The 21,915-nt window shown below is 51.3% G+C and overlaps 8 protein-coding genes across 8 annotated transcripts; 3 read left to right on the forward strand and 5 right to left on the reverse strand.

The window, feature by feature from the left end:
• Positions 1-1,676: 1,676 nt before the first annotated feature.
• Positions 1,677-3,134, reverse strand: N7484_002455 (aminotransferase-like domain-containing protein; the record flags this gene model as incomplete). The annotated part of the gene is made up of 3 exons (XM_057112875.1): positions 1,677-2,124; positions 2,214-2,599; positions 2,664-3,134. 3 exons carry the CDS (start codon positions 3,132-3,134, stop codon positions 1,677-1,679), a joined length of 1,305 nt encoding a protein of 434 aa, XP_056977612.1.
• A 1,261-nt stretch (positions 3,135-4,395) lies between these two features.
• Positions 4,396-7,139, forward strand: N7484_002456 (uncharacterized protein; the record flags this gene model as incomplete). Its single annotated transcript, XM_057112876.1, has 2 exons — positions 4,396-4,968; positions 5,043-7,139. 2 exons carry the CDS (start codon positions 4,396-4,398, stop codon positions 7,137-7,139), a joined length of 2,670 nt encoding a protein of 889 aa, XP_056977613.1.
• Positions 7,140-8,208: 1,069 nt separating this feature from the next.
• N7484_002457 (ankyrin repeat protein) lies at positions 8,209-11,586 on the forward strand (the record flags this gene model as incomplete). Its single annotated transcript, XM_057112877.1, has 1 exon — positions 8,209-11,586. The coding sequence occupies one exon, from the start codon at positions 8,209-8,211 to the stop codon at positions 11,584-11,586; it is 3,378 nt and encodes a 1,125-aa protein (XP_056977614.1).
• Positions 11,587-11,782: 196 nt separating this feature from the next.
• N7484_002458 (RTA1 domain-containing protein) lies at positions 11,783-12,728 on the reverse strand (the record flags this gene model as incomplete). Its single annotated transcript, XM_057112878.1, has 3 exons — positions 11,783-12,234; positions 12,286-12,528; positions 12,578-12,728. The coding sequence occupies 3 exons, from the start codon at positions 12,726-12,728 to the stop codon at positions 11,783-11,785; spliced, it is 846 nt and encodes a 281-aa protein (XP_056977615.1).
• A 384-nt stretch (positions 12,729-13,112) lies between these two features.
• Positions 13,113-14,617, forward strand: N7484_002459 (Zn(II)2Cys6 transcription factor domain-containing protein; the record flags this gene model as incomplete). The annotated part of the gene is made up of 3 exons (XM_057112879.1): positions 13,113-13,181; positions 13,236-14,053; positions 14,119-14,617. The coding sequence occupies 3 exons, from the start codon at positions 13,113-13,115 to the stop codon at positions 14,615-14,617; spliced, it is 1,386 nt and encodes a 461-aa protein (XP_056977616.1).
• Positions 14,618-14,838: 221 nt separating this feature from the next.
• Positions 14,839-16,194, reverse strand: N7484_002460 (Hsp20/alpha crystallin family protein; the record flags this gene model as incomplete). The annotated part of the gene is made up of 1 exon (XM_057112880.1): positions 14,839-16,194. One exon carries the CDS (start codon positions 16,192-16,194, stop codon positions 14,839-14,841), a length of 1,356 nt encoding a protein of 451 aa, XP_056977617.1.
• A 1,589-nt stretch (positions 16,195-17,783) lies between these two features.
• N7484_002461 (uncharacterized protein) lies at positions 17,784-18,620 on the reverse strand (the record flags this gene model as incomplete). The annotated part of the gene is made up of 1 exon (XM_057112881.1): positions 17,784-18,620. One exon carries the CDS (start codon positions 18,618-18,620, stop codon positions 17,784-17,786), a length of 837 nt encoding a protein of 278 aa, XP_056977618.1.
• A 544-nt stretch (positions 18,621-19,164) lies between these two features.
• On the reverse strand, positions 19,165-20,715 carry N7484_002462 (putative nucleoside transporter; the record flags this gene model as incomplete). The annotated part of the gene is made up of 1 exon (XM_057112882.1): positions 19,165-20,715. The coding sequence occupies one exon, from the start codon at positions 20,713-20,715 to the stop codon at positions 19,165-19,167; it is 1,551 nt and encodes a 516-aa protein (XP_056977619.1).
• Positions 20,716-21,915: the final 1,200 nt, after the last annotated feature.

Raw genomic sequence — 21,915 nt, forward strand, 5'->3', positions numbered from 1 at the left:
GTACTGTAGAGGGTTGGATATGAAGAAGAAGAAAAAAAGAAGTGCTTTAAAGAACAAGGAATGGAACGGAGGATAAAAGGGGAAATGCGTTCACAGAACGATTGAATGTGAAGGCAGCACCAGGCTTGAGTATAGATTGCAGTCGCGATCTATACTTCCTCCGGAAATGAGTGAATGAAGGAAATAGCGACTTCCCAGACCACAAAAGAATAGCGAAGGAAATAGGGAGAAGTGAAGAAATCCGTTTAGCAGTAAAGGAGAATAAAGTACTCACGCCAATGGTCCCTGCACCAATTGTCCCTGAATCACGGGCTCCGCCTATCGCATGCGCCGGCGCTGCTCTGTAGTCCACACCCACCAATCACACGGCCCCACCAGTGGTCTGGCGCTGATCCTTGAAACGCGATAGTCAGGAACTGAAACGCTGGAGCAGCTTATCACGGAGCCGGGTGTAGCAGGTAGACTCGAAATTCCTGAATTTGACTTCGTTTCTGGCGACTACACTGGCTAGATCGAAAAAGCCAAGCTTGTGGGGGGATTCAGTGGGATTGAGATTGCAACCATCAACACTCAAACTCGACGGCTTTTTGATGTAAAAATAGCTTCGAGTGCAGAGCCAAAAGGAAGAGAAAGAAATTCTAGAAATAACGGGGGCAAAGGGTCTACATTGCTAATATACCCTGCGAGTTCCTGCGCAGGGTATGCATTCTTCGGTTTCTCGTCGCATGGGTGTTTCTCCATGGCCCAGGGGCTTTTGCGTAGGCTATTATGTCCTGGACCATTCCATTGAATGATGGGATGAGGGCACTTGTTTGTGCTCCCTGGTATGGCCGATCAAGCGCGTTGCCCTGTGGAGCCCCCCCCCCCCCCCCCCCCCCTTCGCAACGGGTCATCAGGGGCACTCCGAGGTCTCCGCGCCTAGAACTCTTGCCATTCTCAGCCAGTCAATCAGGACCCGCGGCATTGTTCAGCGTGCGCGAGAGCACCAGTCATGAGGGGCACGTGTCCGTGGCCAAGACCTTCAAAATTGTGTGTTGGTTGTCAGGGGCGGGTGTTATGGATGAACATTCCTCGACGCGGGGAAGGGGAACCGAAGATTCTTGATGATGGCATCCACGACCTCACAGATCCAAGGCGACCGTCGAAACCATGGAAGGAATTATGCTTGTCTCGAACAAGTAAACTGTTAGCCAAGCTTTGCCCCTGAATAATCTGACCCTATTGGGGTTAGTACACAGAGGTATTGGAGATGTACGAAAACGATAATCTCATTACATGACTGCTCGGTCCTGACCTGCCAGGTGGGATGCAGATCATCGATCAGATCCAGGTACCGTACAGTACGGAGAATAGATGAGTGTCTGGTCGAGTCAACTTGTGGCGCAGATGATTTATGCAGTGACTAATTCTCGGGTCAAATCACCTTCTCCGGGATGGTTTTTCTTACTGTCCACTTCCGACCTGTAACGCTGGAAATTGCATGGAATACTGTATCCACGGTATGCCGTATCTGGATCCATCGGGGACCCGTTCTAGCACTGTTTAGGATACTTAGTCTCATTGCTATAGGGATTAATGCTTGGGGCCGCGCGTCCTTTTGACCGGAACGGTCCGTTGACCTCCGTTTCTAAGTGACAATAACTAAATAGAGAGGCCGTCTAGGCAGTAACCAATTGCTAGATCAATGATTCGAGGACGCGTGCAAGTCTACGCATTCCCTCGGTTAGATCGCCCGGCTCTGCCCAGGCAAAGCACAAGCGAAGGCGGTTGGTGAAGCGATTGCTGGCTGCGTGGGGGTCCCCAGCCACCTGGAACACATCACCAGGCGCTAAGCGCAGATTCTCCTGGCGATCAGCCCGCTGTACTACTTCTGCCGCCAGTAGTGGAGCAGGGAGAGTAATCCAAATGAAATACCCACCGGCCACACCGTTGGTGGGTGCCTCAATGGTGACGCCTAGTGGCGCCAGGTATTCCTGAATGGCAAACGTCAAATCATGATACCGCCGCGCATACGCAGGTCGTAACGTATCACGAATATGCTGGTTCAGAAATCCAGATCCCAGGAGCTGATCGATGAAGGTCGAGGTCATTTGAGAGGGTGCTCCGCCGGACCGAGACGAGCCTCTATATGGAGTCGCGTCAGCTTTACTCCACGTCTTCCGGGTCTTCATTTCCCAGTAACATGGTTACAATGACTACGAAAAACGACTTACACTTGGGATATCCCGTAGGCTACCTTTTCAGATGCTTCTGCCCATCCGGTGCGGGCCCCGGGTCCGATTAGTTTACTGAAACTCCCATTGCTTATTGCGTGGCCCCATTCATCCACAGGGCCGCCGTCCAAGTAGCGATCCACATCCACTAGTCGAGGGACAAATGCACGATCGGGCGATGTCAGCTCACCACCAACAGTGGAGGACCACTGTAAAAGATCGTAAACATCGTCCGTCACCACAAGAGCGTCATAGTCCCGTGCTAGTCGCACGAGTTGCTCCCGGTGATGCAGTGACATAGTCTTAGTGGACGGATTCGCAAATGTGGGGACAGCATAGATAACGTGTTTGTAGATCTTGCGCCATGGCCGAGGTGGTTTCAATTTCTAGCGAATAGAGTCAGCCGAGATTCGTGGAAGCATGCGAGCTGCTCTGATTTGGCCCAGCTACCGGTGTGTCGTTCCCTTCCGCGGTAGCCTTATGCTCAGCCTCACGCAAGCCGCGTTCCAAGAAATCTAGATCGATCCCTTCGTCATCCTCGGGCACCGCCCGCACTCGCCCAGCAAAGCCAGCGTCGTCGAATATCCGGCCCGCCAGAAAATATGTAGGATCAACCTGCCAGACATTCCGCGTGTACACGGGGTCAGTGAACACGGCCAACACACAAGCGAGGTTCTGGCTGGCCCCGCCGGTGATGCAAATACGTTGCGAAGAAATCGGGTGGCGAGGTTGGTAAAAGGCTTCCAGCCACGCAGCGACGTGGACACGGAGAGGCTCATGGCCCTCATCGGGGCCATACCCCAATGCCGGGTGCGCAATGGAGGGGTCCGTCAGCACTGTTGAGGCGGAGCGGAGGAGCTCGGGGGCGGGGAGGAGCGTGGGGTTAGGCCACCCAGCCGACAAATCAATACGTTCCGGCATTTTGACAGGGAATCCTAGTAGGAGCAATGAATGTGCCTCCCAAGGTCGGGATAACTATGGAGAAAAGATCCATGGGCGAACCGAGATCCGACGTTGTGTGGAAGCGAGTGTGGAACCCAAACCCAAACCAGTGAGGGGAAACCAACACACGAACAGGCACAAGGCACAGGAACAGGCAACCTCCGGTACTACAATCTGTATATCGGAGTGGGCACGAATATGCTCAGTTTCTATACAAGCTTTCAAAGTGGCCAATGTCTCAGTCATCCTTGGCTGACCAGTCACTGACTCGCAAGGTGCTCCATGCAATTAATGACTAGCGTTGCCCCATTTTATCCATAACCTTGGAACCCCCGGTCGGATCGAGATGACCTATTGAGGAAGCGTGGGATCTCCATCCTATCCAATTGGATGATGATCGAGGAATTGCGATGATTATCACGTTGCGATGAATGTTGGCCATACCTAGTAGGTATATATATGCAATGTTCCGTGCTGTATGCTACTATAGGTGACCCTCCAATCCGATATATATTTCTTACATACCAAGCTCTTGGCCCTGACAACACGTCCCAGATTACACCACAGACCTATTCATAGCATTCAGCCTAACCTTTGGCCCCAACTAGCTCCCAGGATAGACCGATCTATCGAAGGCTATGCTTCTACTTCAACTCCAGGCAATTCTATCATGATCAATTGCTGCTCAGATGTATACTGATGCCTATGAAGGTTAAATAAAATTCATTATACGTGTATTAACAGGTTTTCCGGGGGATCCACCCATGCACAAGGACCCATTATCGAGCTATTATTGGCATGGGAAGGAACCGGATCGAAGCTCGTACGGTTTTTTACTTTTTTTATGGGTTTTGGTCTTGGGTAAGGCTTCATGTAAGATAAAAAAAAAAAAAAATATCTCTATATACTATTCACTTTCTCCTGAAACACCCCCTGATCCGCTTCTCTTTTTCTTCTTCCAAACGTTCGAAGGTTACTGGTTTTCCTTTTTCTCTCACTCCCAGCAGGCACGGTACTTACGGCTTCATTCCCACTTACCGTTTCTCCCTGCCATTCTTGTGAAATCCCTCCTGCCGATCCATTCCCCGAACTCCCTCCCCTGTTCCCCCTCCCCTAACTACTACACTCATTCCTGCGTTCTATGCGGGCTTGACCTCACCTTTCCCTTTGACCAGCGCCTTGGTCGCCTCTAAACCTTCTCCCCCATCCCCCCCCCCAATTCCTCTTATAGACAACCAACATGTTGTCGGCTCCCGTTAAATCGGCGAAGCGCATCTCGTCTCTCTTCTCGCTGGGTAGTCACAAGGACCAGAATGCCTCTGGATCATCAGCGAGCTCCCCTGGGTTCAAACCCTCCGACACAAAAGACCGCCAACGAAGCAACTCTCGACCAACTCGTCATGTCTCCACACCAAATGCGGTCTTCTCCTCGTCAGAGCCCCGGACCGTCCCCGATCCCGCACCGTTGGATTTCGACTTGGAGAGCCTGCAGCCCCCACCTTCGCTTCTCGCGGTGAACCATGATCTGGCCAGCAGTGCCCCCAGTTCCCCAACATCCGGCCGACCCCAAAGCAGAGGGCGCGAGATGAGTCGACCTTCCAGCATGGCAGGTTTGGCCATTCCGGGATCTACGCCAGACTCTCGCCCGAGCACGCCATCAAAACGGAGAAGTTGGATGCCAGGAATGGGTGCTCGGTCGCGAGCCAGTTCCGTGGATAAGCGGCCCGCGGCGGCCGCCTCCCCGAGTGCCTGGATTGCTGGTTTGGACCAGAAGGTCATGTATGATCTAGGACCATTGTTAAGAGGAGAGCAAGTACGTGGAAACGTCCATGCGCTGGATCGAACCTTGGACGAACCTCCGTTGCTAACGAGATGATCGTTGAACAGATCCCAGAGCTCTGGAATGAGCAAGGTGATACTTTTGTCTACCTGTTCCCTCAGAACACCGGCCGCTCGCCATCCTTCAAGGTCGACTCCACGATTTTTGCCGAATCCCCCTCCCTCACCTACCTCGCTCGCGGCACCGACGCTAAAGTCAGCGGTCTGGAGCAGCCCACTCGCACCCTCTCCCTTGTCTCCCCTCCTACCACCCCACTGGATCGGCTAGCAGACAATGACAATGACAGCCAAGGTAGCCAACGCATGGCCTTTGATGACGGTGTCGATGATCTTCAGGAATTGCATCTGTATCTGCCAATTCCCCTCAACAGTGACGTATCAAACCCGCTTTCTCGCCTGTCGCAAGAGGATACGGACAATATGCTCTTGTTCCGTAATCTTTTCGCTTTCCTCCTAGGCCAATCGCTCGTTTCAAGCCCGAAATCTGCATCACTGTTCAGTATATTCATGGACGTTGCGGTTTTGTTGGCCCGATTTGAGTTTACCAATCTTGATGGCTCCAACTTTGGTGAAACTGCTACTTCTAGCTTCAGCAACTACTGTGATGAATTGCGCTTGGCCGATGTGCGTAAGAGTCGTGAGAAGACGATCGAGGCCATTGTGCTCGGTGAACGTCTACGATACTTCCCGCTATACTTGGAGGGATTTGTTCACGGTGTCGGAAAGTTGGATGAAATCAAGCAACTGCGAAGCCCCAAATACAACTTTATCCACCCCATTACCCAGAAGCGTCTTGAGCGTGGCTTCATTGACCTTGACACTCGCCTGCGTGGTCTTTACTCCAAACTCGAGGATTTCGACTTCCCTTCGGTTTTCTCCGGCAGCGCGAACTCGGCCACTTCGATGGAAAGCAAACTTCTCCGCTTCAGGAACTGGAAGTCTGGTTTCATGGAATTCCGTCGTTTCACAATGCAGTTCTACCGCCAAAAGTATGGCAGCTGGCCGCCCAAAGCCCGATCAAAGAAGAACGAATTTGAAGAGAGTGGATTGAATCGTCAGCTTCTCCTGGACTTGTATCACGATTTCACCGATCTCTACGATCTTTTGGTCGATCGCACCTCTTTGACGACTCGTACTATCGACGCTTCCGGCTCTGGTGGCGACAATTCCTCTACAGATCTGAAGGATGTCACTCTCCGTGCTCTCCGGCATATTCTCAGCGAGTACGATCGTAGTACTCCACCCGTCCTTCCTCCGATTCCTTTCGATGTTCCACAAATCCCTTCGCTGCAAGTGCTGCACCGAAAACCCCTGGAAACCAAGAAGGCTGGTAAGTTGCGAACCAAGAAACTCAAGAACGCCGACATCAACGCCGTCTTGATGGACTCATACACTCGGGAGAGCATGCGCCCTACTACCTTCATCGAAAGCTTCATGCAATTTGAGCGGCGCTCTGCCGCTGGTAAGACCTTGGAGGACATTATTGATCTGCGTTGCGGTCAATGGATTTTCCTCTACGCTGTCATCCAGTCTCTCCCTATGCTTGTTGTAGACGTCCCGGAGGTCCGATTCACTGAGGGTGTTGAGTATTTCCTCTCTATTGCTCCCCGTGGTGGAGCACCTTGGATTCAGAACGATACCAAGACTGCTCGCAGCTGGTTCGGAGTTGCTGGTGGAGCGGGTGTTGTCAGCTTGCCTTCTGATGTGGTTATCAATGGCGTCGAAGGTGTTTACCGCCGCAGCCACTGCTGGCAGGTCGCTGAACAATGGGCGGAGGCTGGTCAACTGATTGAACCTCCCTTGGTAGAGGACTGGGAAGAGGATGAGTCTTCGATCTCATCACCCTACCCGGCTCAGCAGTCCTCGGCTGGCTCTTCTTCTGAGCAGCAGGCTCAAATGATGAACATCCCTCACGGTGGCCTTACACCACCTCCACCCGCTATTCCCCGCCAACGATCTCCCGCGGCTGGAGCCCGGGCCGAGCACCGTCACTCTATCTACCCTGGGTTGGAGGCCCTGCCATTACCTGCTGGCATTGCCCCCCTTGAGCCTCCTTCACGTCCCATCAGTCGCTTCAACCCCAACATGAGCTTCGATGATATCCTGAAGGAGGTTCCCAAGAAGGAGAAGGGTAAGAAGCATTAGATGCGTCTTCCTCTCCTTGTGTTCTATTCTCTTGATTCTTCATTTGCTTCTGGCAGCATTGCGTTGCTTCCACCCACCTTTGGCCATATCTAGCCTTTGGTCTTTTTTTCTCCTTTTCCTTTTTTGATTCTTTTTTTTATTTTTATTTTCCCTTTTGAATGTTTGTGGATAGGCGCATATTTGTGACATGAACCACTGGGTCGGAACGGCGTGATTCACAGGAAAGTGAGGAGAGAACAAAAGCAAACCATTTAATGTATTGAAGAAGCATGGAAGAAGGCACAGCACTATCATAATTATCAGCATATCAGCATCAGCATCTGTGGAAGACCTGTCTTCACTGATTTTTTCTGTTCTTTCTTCTGGCCCCTTTTTGTGTTGGATTCCCCCTACTTCTTATAATTTGTTCTTTATTGTATTTTGAATGGAGATTGCTGGATAGAAAATAGAGATTTGACTATCTGCACCTACACATTTGATGAAAACTGTAAAGCCCGTGGTGCTGGACACATTGCGCTCTAGGTTTGTTTGTGTTTGTCTCGGCATGACCATCAACCCTGGAACCATGGATCGTGACCACGAACCTTGGATGTCCACCACTTTGTATTTACTTCCTTCTATGCTACATTAGATTCTGCGCAAATTTCCGAGGTCCCACCAATCTAAGACCCTTTGGAATGCAGCGAAGGCTGCCTTTCGTTGAATTGCGCCGACCCACAAAAAAGGGCAACCTTGAAATACGAGGCTGTGCCGCTGTGCTGCCACGCCCGCTCATCGCACCCAATGGAGCCTTTTCACATCATGCAGGGATGGATTAGTTTGCTGATCCTTGCCCTTACCTAATAGATACTGACCTGATGGTTGGCCTAGCCATACCCTGAAGAATCTTAACTGACCTTTCTTTTTCTCTCAATGTCCGAATATCTTCCAAAGGCTCGCCCCAGTGTTAAAAGAAGAATACTCGGGTGACACCACACCAGCCATGACCTAATCCCTTTGTGGACTAGATGGGCAGAAAGCAAAAAGCCAATAAATGACTCCCTCCTATATACCCTCCCAGCCGACCATTATGCCCCGTTCCCGCTCCAGCATAACAAGCGAAGGCCACGAACGCCTCGAGCCACGACTCCTTCGCGCTGTCGAAAATGACGACGTTGAAGCCCTCCACAACATCATCACCCTCGCGCGCGAATATGGCCAACTCTCCGACAATTTTCTCCGTATTGCTCTCATGCGCAGCGCTGAGCGCAATCGCGTTACGACAACTGAGTATCTTTTGAAACTCGGTGCCAAAACTGATGTCGCGAGCAACAGACTCTCGCCGCTCCTCCGCGCCGTCGACCGGGATCACTACCAGATTGTACGACTTCTTCTAGACGCCGGCGCATCGCCCGACAGCACGGATAAGGAGGGCCGGAGCGCGCTCATGACAGCGGCGTGGAAGAATCATGCGGATGTCCTACAGCTGCTGATTATGCGGGGTGCGGATGTGAATGCGCGCGATTTAAGAAAGAGAAACGTGTTGCATAATCTTGCAGCAGATAAAGAGTGTTCATGGGGATGGGGCGATGAGATCGTGAGATTGCTGCTGAGGACAGACTGCAAGATAGATGGAGTTGATGGACAGGATGAGCTTGGTCGCTCCCCATTGCATTGGGCTTGTGCGACGGGAAATTCGCGTCTTGCCGAGCTACTGCTTACTCGGCCGGACGGGGGACCGAAGGCGGAAATCGATGCCATGGAGTTGCGGGGAAAGACAGCGTTACATATTGCGACAGCACATGATCGAACAGATATCGTCCAACTACTCCTGACACACGATGCCGCTGTCAATGCTTGCAGTGACGGTGGTTGGACGCCGTTGCATAACGCATGTGACAAGGGATGCGAAGAGATTGTCCGGATTTTGTTGCGCGCGGGCGCGCATATCAATAGCCAGCTCTTGAATGGTGTGACCCCGTTGCATCTCGCAGCACAGGGGGGTCATCGGGAAGTTGTAGAATGCCTTTTGGAGAGACCGGACCTCAGGCGGCGGGTGCGGGATAACTTCGGTAGTACTCCGTTTTTACGTGCAGCGCAATTCAAGAGGAAGGATGTGGTGTTGTTGTTGGCTCCGTTCAACAATGTGAGCTCACTATCGGAAGATGTCAAGCAAGCCTCTGCGGCCTTTGACAGTACCATTGTGGACTTTGGAAATTTCCATAATGAGAATCGTGTGAAGCGAATGTCGGTCTACAACCTGCTGTATGGTCGAGACCCTGAGAATCCGCGCAAGCAGGCTGTGACCACGATCCCGGCTGATAGTCGCGCAACGGAATTCCGTTGGATCCATCTACCGGCAAATAATATGGCTTGGGTTGAGGCTCTTCTGACCAAGTCCTTCATTGAAGAAGGTGCTCATGATGTGGATGGCTTCAAGGGCCTTGAAAAGTCATTTAATTATCAACATCGCGGTCAGAAAATTCACTCACACTTTATGCGGCCTTTGTGCCAGAACACGCCTCGTACGCCAAGACGGCGCGAAGAAGAAAAGACAGAGGAACCACCGACAGACAGCCAGTCGATAGTCACAGACAATAGTTCTGTATTTCGCAAGCAGAAGGGACTAACAGGAAAGGACCGAGGGGGTTCGCTTGATGAAAATAACGAAGGTATTTCAGGGAAGAAGAACAAGCACAATCAAAAACGTGGCAAAACAGGAAGCAACCCTGGAACTCCTAAAACTGACACCAAAGCTAAAGCTCCATGGGGCCCAAGTGATAAAGGGCGCCTCTCGCTTCATCCTTCCTCCCTCTGCAAAGAACCCCCTAGCCTCACATCCGCATGCAATATCTGCGTTTTTATGCCGTATTTGCACTTTGAGACTGCAGAGCGCCGACAGAAAATGCAAGACGCAATCCAACGGGCCGAGAAATTGAACTTCGATTCTCAGCATCTGAAGAAAACTCGTACGCGGGATGAGATGCTGATTGATGCGCATCTTTCGTCTTCCACTACTTCCCTTCATGTTCGCCGAACGTTGGACCAGTTCTTCTATCCAAATATTGATACGCAGAGTCGAGACCAGGACCAGGTTGTATATCGATACCAAACCAAGGGCCCGGGGTGCGAAGGGCAAGGCAACGACCCGAAGATCTTCATGGTCGATCAGCTATGGATGTGGGTTCTGGGTACGAATCTCATTGTGACCAGTTTCCCTCAGCGATGGGATCAACCCAAAAATGATCCACTGAATGTGCTGGATGGGATCATCGAGGACATCAATTCCAAGACACGTGATCCTGTAAAGTCGGTGTATGACCTGGCGATTATCATTACCAATCGATGCTCAGGCGTTTTCGACCGACACCGACTGGGAGATGACGAGTATCAGTTCTTGGACATGTTTGAATCTTCTATTGGTATAGCGACTGATCGAGAGACCCTCCTGTTTAATCGGTTCAATCATGCCTCTGCACAGGCATCGAGTTGGCTAAAGAGTCATCGCAAGCTGAACAAATTTGCCCGTAGCAAGGCCCGTTCCACATCTGGCCGGGACGTGCCAGAGGAAGTATGCTCCGATAGCGACGATGATTATTGTCATGGCGATGGCTCCCCACTTTTTGTTGATGATCTCCTTGATATTGGAGAGGAAACTGATCTTCTGGCCGAAATTAAAGATATCCGCGATGAACTGAACATGATTCGCACCGTGCTGGAGCACCAGAAACACGTCCTTGCGGACTTCCAGGAAGTAATTTGTGAAACCTATCAAGGGCAGCATCGATCCCAACACGAGGTCAAAAAGCGATTCAAAGATCAACAGCGAATGATCGACATGCACCTCAAAGACATTGACCGCATGGATAAACAAGCCGAGCGCATCTACCACTCCATCACTGACTTGCTGGATCTCAAACAAAAACATGCCAACGCTTTCGAGGCCCGTTTCGCCCGTGACCAGGCCGCTGGAACCACTCGTCAAAGCAAGACGATCATGGTCTTCACCATTGTCACCATTGTCTTTCTGCCGTTATCCTTCATCACGTCCATCTTCACGATTAATCTGAAGGAATTTGACAACTTGAAGCTCGAATATGTAGCGAAGTATACATTTGGTGTTGGATTTGCTATTTCCATTCCACTTATTCTGGTTGCGCTCTCCGTGGATGACATTGGAGATTTCTTCCGTCATGGTAGACGCTGGCTGCCCTTCTCTCACCGAGATACAGCCCCTGCTGAGCGTGTGGACGGCAATCATCAGCCATTAGAGATCGAGAAGATACTCAGCCTGGCTCGATCACGCAGAAGTGCTGATTTGGATTATGGACCCAGTTTGCTGCCTGTTTCTACTCGTGGCACTGGCGCCTCGAGAAGGCCACAAGGTCTGTACGCTAATGAATTGGCGAGTGCGACATTGAGGAAGAGTTACGAGATACGACGCAGCGTTGAGTACAGGCCTGCATGATGATTGAACGAGACATGATTGCTTAATTATTTTCTTCTTTATTTGGATGCCGTGGGGTCAATCGGCCATTATATCTATTTTGTTCAAAACGTTGGCTATCTGTTTATACCGTCTAATCAACACTTGAAAATGGTGACGAAAATCGAAACCCAGAACACCAGAATGATAGCAATGCCAAGAACCATGTCATCTCGATCTAAAGAGGCATATCGTATGAATCCGGGACTCGTTCATTCTTTCCATCGCCCAAAATAACGGCTGGGTGATAAAGATTCATTACCACCATGGCGATGAACATGATCAGCGCATCGAAAATATAGGAAAAGGCTTCGTGCGTCATGATATACCCATCAAAGCCATACTTGTACTCTATCAGACGGAAGATCGATCGAACCAGGATCAGTATGCTGACCACGTACAGCGCCATCAGTACTGTGGCCCAGTTCCGTTGCTTCCAGCCTAGGGATCGCGTCATTTGACGCTCTGATGAAGATTTCGTGGTTGGAAATTTGTTGATGCGGACGTGAAAGACAGCCGCGACGACCACGAAAAAGCCGAAGAAGAGAAGTTGCACGACCAGACCACCGATGACAACGTTGGATCCAGTGTTTCGGGTACTAGTCTTCTTACTAGCCATGAGACCGCCACCTTGAAGCCTGTGTCAGTCATAGCCTACATATTTTCTAGAGAAGCGCTCACCAGCTGATTGCATCATGAACGACAAGACATCTCCCGCAACAAAGATCTTGGTCATCCACTTCACGGGGACGAGACTCAAATTCTCGGCATTTAGATAGGCCACCAGGCGGCCAAGGACCATGTAGATGGAAGCAGCATACAGTGTTGGTGCGAGAAGAGTCATCACGGATTGCAAAGCATAGATGGTGACGGAGCCTAGGTCATTATGGGCGATGATCCGGCAAATATAACCAATGATTTGGACTGTTATTCATCAGCGGAGGCCAGAACAACGTCTGAAGCGTTCACCTACAAATCCCCCCAATCACGAAGGGAATGAAGTACCAGCATCGGGCTTTAGTCAATTGCCAGATGTGGTAGGCTGTGGTGATGACAAAGAGGATAACGAAGATGGCGGCCGCCGCGATGGACGGATCATACCCGTAGAGATTACTATGGTTCATGTTGAAGTCGCACATGAACTTGATTAAGAGATATGGAGTTCCCAGTCTTTATTAAGGGATTTCATTTTCGGCTCCAAATCTACCCTTTTCTACGTTCGCTGGAGTCCATGGGGTCTTGAACAGGTTACTGATTCGGTTTCTAGAAGCCAATTGGTTCGACCCCATCGTATTCGGTACGTTGTAGAGCCAAGCGATGCAGATTTGAATCAGATCTAGCGGCCTGGGTGAGTCGTCAGCGACAGAGAAAATCTCCGTGCAGCACCCGTTGACCGAGTGGTCCCGGTGGAGTCTGGAGTCGAATCCGTATCCGTATTCGCAACCCGCCGTAACCGTATTCGAATACTTCTTCTCATGCTCGCCCCTTCTTCTTTACACATCGTTATAATGGGACCTCGAAGGACACACCGTAAAAGCCGCAATGGGTGTCCACAATGCAAAGCGCGCAGATTGAAGGTTTTTCGCCCTTATCTAACTCCCCCGATCTACCCGAGTTACTTATGCAGCTAGTGTGACGAACGACATCCATGCACCAATTGCGTTAAACATGGCATTTACTGCGAGTTTGTCGCTCCGACTGAGCCACAGGATTCAGCGCGGGCGACCCCTGCATCTACTGTGTCGCCAGTGGCTCAGTCCCAGCCGACCCAGCCGACCCAGCAGACCTTGACACAGCCGCATCTATACCCGCGGCAGCCCATCAATGTGGGGACTCCGGTCAATTATCATACCAATGAGACAGGACAAAAGTTCGATCTGCTCGGTATTCTATCCGAATCTCCCCCGGACCCGTCGTTGCGGGCGCCGGAGGATTGGGCTTTAGATCTGGAACTGATGCATCACTACTGCACTATGACGTGCAACACATTGACAGTCCGTGAAGATGCACGATATGTTTGGCGTGTTATCATGCCTATCGAAGGTTATGCTAACCCGTATGTAATGAATGGTCTGTTGGCTATCGCTGCCTTACATCGTGCATTCCTGGCACATACTCCGCAACAAAAAGAGCGATATGTCAATGCGGCGGCGTACCATATCACGACGGGATTGAAAGCTTTTCGAGAACTGATCGCCTTGCCTCTTGATCCTAAAAATTGGCAGCCGGTCTTTTGCTTTGCTGGGATGATCAATGTGCATCTGATGGGTACACCGACCAGACTGGGCGTTAGTCGGTGGCCTGCACCGATCTCGAATGTGTTGGATCTGTTTGGAAGTGTCAAGGGGCTCCAAGTTCTCATGGAACCTTTCTTGCATTCTATTAGGAAGACTCAATTGGCTCCGTTGGTGAACTCTATCTGGCTTATAGATCCGCAGCTCATTCCAAGGTAGGGGATTTATTCGTAGATGGGAACTGGGGGAGTTTGAATGACTAATTTGTATTCTGGTTCAGTCAAGCTCAAATTGCCCAATCTCTGCTGCCACCAAATTTCTGGATGCAAGCATCCCAACTACGTGCATTTATTCATAACTACCCATTCGCCCCGGCTCCACCCGCCCAGACCGGCGGGGATCCTGAAACCGCGAGTGAACCATCCGATCGTCGAAAAGAGTATATTGACGCCCTTGATGCATTTGAAAGAGCAGCACGATGCATTGAGCTCGCAGGGACCAAGGTTGAATGGGGCATGGTCTTAATATTTGCGCAATCCCTGTCGAAACCGTTCCATGATGACGTTGAAGCGCATGAACCGGCTGCGTTGGTTATTATGGCATACTACTGTATTCTGGTCCACCTTGTGGATGATATTTGGTTCACCAATGGACTTGGATGGCAATTAATGGAAGATATTGAGAGCAAGATCCGCCCTGAATATCGGGAGTGGCTGACTTGGCCGAAACAATGGGTCTTTGAGCGACGAGGGTACCCTTTGTACGTGAGTAAAGAGTGAAAAGCTTTTGGGATTTAATATAGTGAGTATTCTATCTCGTTCTCTTGGCTTGGCTATGGATTGCTTACAATTTACAGTAGAATAGAGGGCAGAAAGGTTCATGTATAGCACTCGTGTTAAGAAACGAGTGCAGTTTGTTATTCAATCCGCAAAAAGCACTAACTTAATTTTCAATCAAACCAACGCCATATCATCCCGAAGTCATTTTTGAATGTCATGACCTACTGCACAGCAATCTTGACGTACTCGCGTGCTTCTTCCTCGGACTCGCTGTCCTCCGACTCCCCGGGAGTGACTGTCCGGCTCACATGCTCATCCATCATCATAGCATCTTTCTCCTGCACGTCGCCATCTTCAACAAGAACCTTCTTTGACTCGGGTTCAATTTTCGGGACAGTCACGTTCAAAATACCATCCTCGAGCTTGGCGACGATGCCATCAACAACAACGGGAGCCGGAACGTGGCGCGTACCAAGACGAATCTCGCGCTCGAAAACACCCACCTCGCGGGCTCGCTCATTCATCACAAGGCCTTGGTGTAGATTCTCATCCATGCCGGGTCGGTGGATAATACCGGTCAGACGCAGGACGGACTCTTCAGCGTCGTAGTCGACGTTCAGGTCGCTCTTCTTCGCACCAGGCAGAGAGACGTGCAAAATGTAGTTGGCTGGGGTATCAAAGACATCAACGGATGGCTGGAAATCAACGTCGTTCTGTACGAGAGGAAATCCAAAGAGTGCGCTCATTTGGCGCATGAAGTCCTTATCGGGTCCACCGTGGTGCATCCCACGGCCTCGAGGTCCTCCTTTGGGACCTTTGTGTCCCTTGTGGCCCTTGTGGCCCTTTCCGCCCATCGGACCGCCGAAGCCGAACATGGGGTGTGCGTGGTGGTGAGGGGGACCGTAGGGGCCGTGGCCTCCAAAGTGACCGGGACCACCAAAATGACCTGGGCCTCCAAATGGGCCGAATGGGCCAGGGCCTCCATAAGGACCGTGGTGATGTCCACGACCACCGAAAGCACCAAAACCAGGACCACCCTTGTGGCCAGGTCCATGTCCGTGGCGGCCCTTGCAGCCCTTACCTCCGCGTCCGCCTTTACCAAATCCGCGAACGTGGTCGCCGTGACGACCCTTGCCGCCCTTGTGTTTGTCTTTGCGGCAGCGGGGCTCGTCGGATTCGGATTCAGAAGAGGAGTTCACCTCTTTATCCTGGGTCTCGGGAATCTTCTCTGTGGATGCAGTCGCCTCTGCGTTCTCCTCTGCGGATGCCTCGACATCATCGTTCTCGGGGTGCTCCCACTCGCCGCGGCGGTGGTGGTGATGACGGCCACGAGGGCCATGTTCGCCGGGACCTCCCCAGCCCCAGAACTGGGGAGGACCGTGGTGGCCATGGTGGCCGTGGTGAGGGGGGCCTCCATATCCCCAGAAGTGAGGAGGAGGACCAGGGGGACCGGGTGGTCCATGGTGAGCGTGTGGGCCATGGTGATGACCTCCACGCGCAAAGAAAGGGTGATCTTCAAGACCGGTGGTTGGAGGACCCCAAACATGGGGATTGTTGAGGTGGTAGATGGAAGCCATCTTGAATTATCAAAAAGTTGAACGGATGTAGAGCTGAGAGTTTATGTTGTAAAGTTGAAAGGTTGAAAAGGCTGAGAAAGGAAGAGAGTAAGAATAAGACACAAGTAAATAATGTGGATGTTATTGATGAAGCTCTCGAAGGATTAAGCTCTTTATATACTTGTGGATCCAGGCAGCCACAGATAGTGAGTGTAGTCGTCAGCCACGCAAGCTCGTACCACAATCGTGCTGCCTTGGTCGACACCCCACCTTATTGGCCCTACGGCGCCTCCGAAGCTTGATAAGTCCGAAAAGTGTATACATTGGGAATTATCCGGTCCAAAAGATGCATATCCGAAGGCCGTGCAAGTCTCTCCAGCTCGGGGAGGCGAAATGTTTGGACCGGATCTACCCTGGAAGTATCAAATGGGGAATCCAAGTCCGAAACGTGACATAAATCCGAGATTCTGAGTCATGGAGCGCCACACTGCGCCACAGTGGCGCGTCACCAAATCAACTCGCTTTGAAGCGCAACAGTACCGAGCGCAAACTTGAAATGATTGGATATGGATATGCAATACTAAAAAATTAGAGTATTCAAAGGGCGTTGCTCGGACCTGAAGGCTCATCCAGAACCTTGTAGATGACCCTTTCCAAATATGAGAAAACCAACTTATGACTAAGGTGTCTAGCCTAAGGCATGTATCATAAACAGCGACAGGATTCGCAAAGTATAGACACGGCAAAGCTCATTGATATCAACGTGTCACTTCACTAATTACGTTGAGTCAATGAAAAGCAACCTTATAGCTCTTCAGCTTATCCGCTTCGTAAAACCGCAATCGTCGTGGTGAATGGAGACGCACGCAGTAACCCTTTCACTTCACGCAGGATGAGCTACAAAGCTACTCAGTCGAAGCCGAGGGCTTAAAGGAGTTCAGCACCGTTTTTGCAGTATTGAGACCTGGTTCAAAGAGACGGCTGGATGAATAATGAGACCTTTGATGTTGCACTTCAATTCCTCTCGGAACTCAAAAAGCAGGGTCTTGGGAATATGACCGGGGAAGAAAGGGTCGTTCTCGAGAGACCAATCCGTTGGGCCAGAAGAATTGACTGGGTGAGATCGCACAGCAATCTTATGCGACCAGGGGACATGCTACAAATAGATCTGGATACTGGATTCGCGTGCTCTAGAATTATCATGTGCCTTGGTTGAAGGCTATCTATTCCATACGCTTGGCGGAATGCATCTTCCAGTATCATAGGATAGAAGAAATGGTCCTTATAAATCTGAACTAATGATGTTTTCCAATAACTTAAAAGTTGAGTAGAACATTAAGTGACTCTGGTAAATGACCAGAGCAATATTTCATGATTCATTACTCCCTGTCTCGTTTATATTTGGGTTGAAATCGCTGGATGCACTTCAGCCTCTTGCGTCTGAACTGACGACTGCGGTGGTCATGAGCTGCGAGAACTGATCCAGACCCCACAGGTCCGATTATCGTTATTCTGGTCCCCGAATCTTCACAGGGTCTCCAGTATTGCATCCGCATCTTTCTCTGTGGTGGCGCAGCGTACCATTATATCCCTTCTGTTGGTCGATCCATCTAGCGAGACAGCTTCATGTGGCGGTTCACATCCTTATACAGCAGGTAACGGAATGGTCCAGGGCCACCAGCGTAACAGGCCTGCGGACAGAAAGCACGCAACCACATAAAGTCACCCGCCTCCACCTCGACCCAGTCCTGGTTGAGTCGGTATACTGCCTTTCCTTCCAGAACATACAGTCCGTGCTCCATAACGTGAGTCTCGGCGAAAGGAATGACACCACCCGGCTGGAAAGTCACGATCGTCACATGCATATCGTGACGCAGATCAGTGGGGTTCACAAAGCGAGTAGTGGCCCAAGAACCATCAGTATCCGGCATGACAGTGGGCGCGATCTCCTTCTCGTTCAGGAAAAGCGGGTCGGGGAAGTCGAGTCCCTCCACGGCTTCATAGGTCTTTCGGATCCAGTGGAACCGGGCGGTCGCGGAGCCCGTGTTGCGGAGGGTCCAGCCGCTCTTCGGAGGGAGATAAGCGTAGCCGCCTTCGGTGAGGGTGTGCGCTTCTCCGGCTAGCGTCACGGTTACTGAGCCTTCGACTACAAATAGCACGCCCTGTGCGCCGTCGTCTAGTTCGGCTCGGTCACTTCCTCCGCCAGGTTGCACTTCCATGATGTATTGCGAAAAGGTCTCAGCGAAGCCGGAGAGGGGGCGGGCGATCACCCATAACCGGGTCTGGTCCCAGAAGGGGAGGAAGCTGGTCACGATGTCGCTGAAGGTGCCCTTGGGGATGACGGCGTAGGCTTCGGTGAACATGGCGCGATCGGTGAGGATCTGGGTCTGCGGCGGCAATCCACCGGTGGGTGCATAGTAGGCACCGATCTTCTTGTCGTTCACCATGGTGGGGGGCGGGTTTGCGAATGTGAGAGTGCTGTGTAGGTATTGAGGTGGAGGTTCGTGGAAATTCGCGAGAAAGGGGGTGCAATTGGTATTTAGCTATCTCTGATCAGCCCCGCAGATCAAATGTAATTCTCCTAGGTTCTTTGGTCCACTTGAAGACCGGCGTTGACCGACGCGGGGCAGACCGACGGTGCCAGCCGTGGGACATTCGGCTAAACTCCGAGGGAAAGTCCGGATCCACTCCAGACGTGCTTCATACATAGCAGCCGTTGGGACGCGGGGTAAACTTTGAATTCGCCTCCGAAAGCCCTCGGGGCTCGAAACGGAGCTTAAATGAACCTGTAGTCTACACACCTGACCACAAATCGAGGGTGATGTCGTGTTTTCCATGCGACTGAGCTCTACCTGGAAGTGATCTGTGCAATTTGCTGATTAGTATAGTAGATCTACAGCGATGCTCTCGATAGAAAGCCTGAACTTCAATGTTGGTTCCATGTGATTATACAGACAAATGCTCACTATTATATATGGCTGACTTGACAGTTTACCGGCCAAAGTACTTCAGCTCTAGATATCGTGCTGGGACATAAGACAGTGCCGTCACCACAAAGGTAAATTCGTTGGCGACATCACCACCATAATCACCAATTGTTTTGGCAAGAGGCCCAATGAACCACGTCTCATCCATACCCATACACCACGCCACAACTCCGAGGATGAATGCAACTCCCGCACCGATACCCAACGGCAGCCTGGCCGGGTCATTCCACCCTTCCAAATCATAGTTGTCAAAGTTGCCCTTGCGGAAGATATAGTGTTCCTGGAACAGAATCACGGCATAACTCGTGCACCAGTACCCCAGCAAGCTCAGGAAATCTTGCAGGTAGGTGTTGAGCTTTTGTCGGCCGCCAATCGACAGGGCAAGGATGCAGACGAAGCAGAAGAGGGTCCACAGGAGACGAGGCACACGGGCGAGGGGGCGGGCCAGTTGCTGGAAGGAAATAGCAGAGCTGTAGATGCTGATCACGTTGACATTGATACCGGACAAGACGAGGAGGGTAAGGAGGAATTTCGCAAATCCGCGAGGGTGCAGCATTTCTTGGATCAGGTAGCCGATTCCCTGGTCGTACGCATCGGCCCATTCGGGCTTGTTGTTCAGCGCGGAAGCAGCGAGACAACCGGCCACCATCCCAATGGAGGTCGGGATTGCAATGCCGAAGGTGGTCATGAGGAAGACCTTCACACGGCTGACATTGGCCGGGTAGTGCACATAGTAATCGCTTGCCATTGTGCACCATGATGCACTAGATCCATAGACCACGGCAATCAAACTGAGCACTTCCCCCGAGAAGGTGGCTCCTGTCACCGTTGCGGGTGCTGTATTATCTGCGTACTGGCCGGTCTCGCCGTAGATGATCAAGAAAATAATGAAGAAGATCATCCAGGCCCATCGCTCGTAGATCAAAATGGCTTTCAACCCGACGAACGAGATGAGCAGGGCCACCACTGCCAGAATGACGATACCCAGAATCAAGGAGACGTGGCCGTCCGACACAGCAGTCAAGGCAAGGCCTCCGGTGATACATGCGACGGCCGCCCACCCGAGTTGCTGAATACCGTTGAGCAGGGCGACAAGTTTGTTCGGCCACCAACCGAAGCTGTATCGACTGACACTGATCTGACGCAACCCAGTCACAGCGCCGAAGGTCGCGCAGAACCCACTTAGCGATGCAGCCAGGATAGATACGAAGATGGTAATGAGGATCGATTGTTTCAGGGTCAACCCGAATTCCCACCCGAGAAAGCCAGTCGCAAAGCAGGAGGTGTTCATGGTGCCACTTGCCCACAGCAACGCCATCGACAGTTCCTCCACCCAATGCACGGGTTTCTTGTCCTCGGCGCGTTTACGAGTGATGGCCTCCGACTCTAGGCCCAGTGCCTTGTCCATGCGGGCCTCCAAAGCCCGAATCTTGGCCAGAAAGCCGGTCTCGTGCGCAGGAGCGGCATGATTGTCGACCGGAGCCACATCGACGGAACTCTGGTCGACAGTGGAGAAATTGACCTTGTCAAGGCCCTTTTCTGGATCGAAAGCCATGGCCGCGGGGGAAGCAGAGGTCTAACGGTATACTGAGAAAGAAAAAAAAAAAAAAACAAAGCAGAATTTAAAGACCGGCACGTGGACACAGGGCTGCGGGGAATAGATAACACACCAAGCTTATTGCATGATAGGCTGAAGTGTACATTAGCGCTGCGGAGTCCGGTCGACTAAAATTACCGGTCCAGTTAGCCTTTGCCCCTCGACCAAATACCACACGCCACGCGAGATGCTCATTGGCTGGCGCTCGGGCTATCTAGAGACCTTCTCTAACAACCTCAATCAGGGAACGGGTCAGCGTGGTATGTGGCAAAGTCATCCTGCGCCCGATAGATCCGTATTTCAGGGTTCAGATACCACATGATCAAGATGCGGCGACACTAGAGTATCTCGTCCGTCGAGCCAGTCTCCAGGGCATACTGAAACTGACAAGCCTTTCGAGAACGGGGAAAAGCTTATCTAACCGAGTTCCAAGGTTTATTGTGGAGATAACCTATCTCGACACGGCTCGAGGTGGTACTGCCCCTATCTCTAGGGCTGTTCAGCTGAAATGATATCCCTGACAAACTGAGTTCATTGGCACGTCTAATTGAGCTCGCACCTGTTCCACCATCGAATGTTCATGCATGCGCGGCCCAGTTAAACGAGTGGGCCGCTCGGCTGAGTGGGCCAAGACTCCGCATATCTCGATGGCCCAAGATCCCTGTTATGGGTTGCTTGATGAGACTGTTTCTTGAATAACGATATACTTTTTTTTTGATTTATGATTCTGAGAACTACCTAGGCAGCAATGAGGTCTTGGCATAAATTGGCACAATCTATAGATACCTTGGAAGGCAGCGAGATGTCTATCTTTCTATCGCTTCAGGTGTGAATATATGAGAATCTACTTGTAAATCGTCATATGTCTGGTCGTAAACAATCAAATGGCTGCCCAATATCTCTCTACCTAGGCTTACATGTGGAAGTCACAGCCCTATACCTTCCGCACCACATGTGGGGGTACCCTATGCAGTAGTGCCCTTGTAGCCTCGGTCCCTTCTGGACTGACAGGTCGACTTTACCATGACAGGGCTAGGATACTCACATTGTCCTCATGTTCTAATTCCTCAATCTTAACTATGGATCATTGATGATTGATATAGATCTAGCTGTGGCATGATTGTGGGGTACGAGGCTAGCGTTGTACGCACGTGACCC

This window comes from Penicillium longicatenatum (genome assembly GCF_028827895.1).
Source record: "Penicillium longicatenatum strain IBT 33135 chromosome Unknown contig_1_segment0_segment0, whole genome shotgun sequence".
Classification (NCBI taxonomy): domain Eukaryota; kingdom Fungi; phylum Ascomycota; class Eurotiomycetes; order Eurotiales; family Aspergillaceae; genus Penicillium; species Penicillium longicatenatum.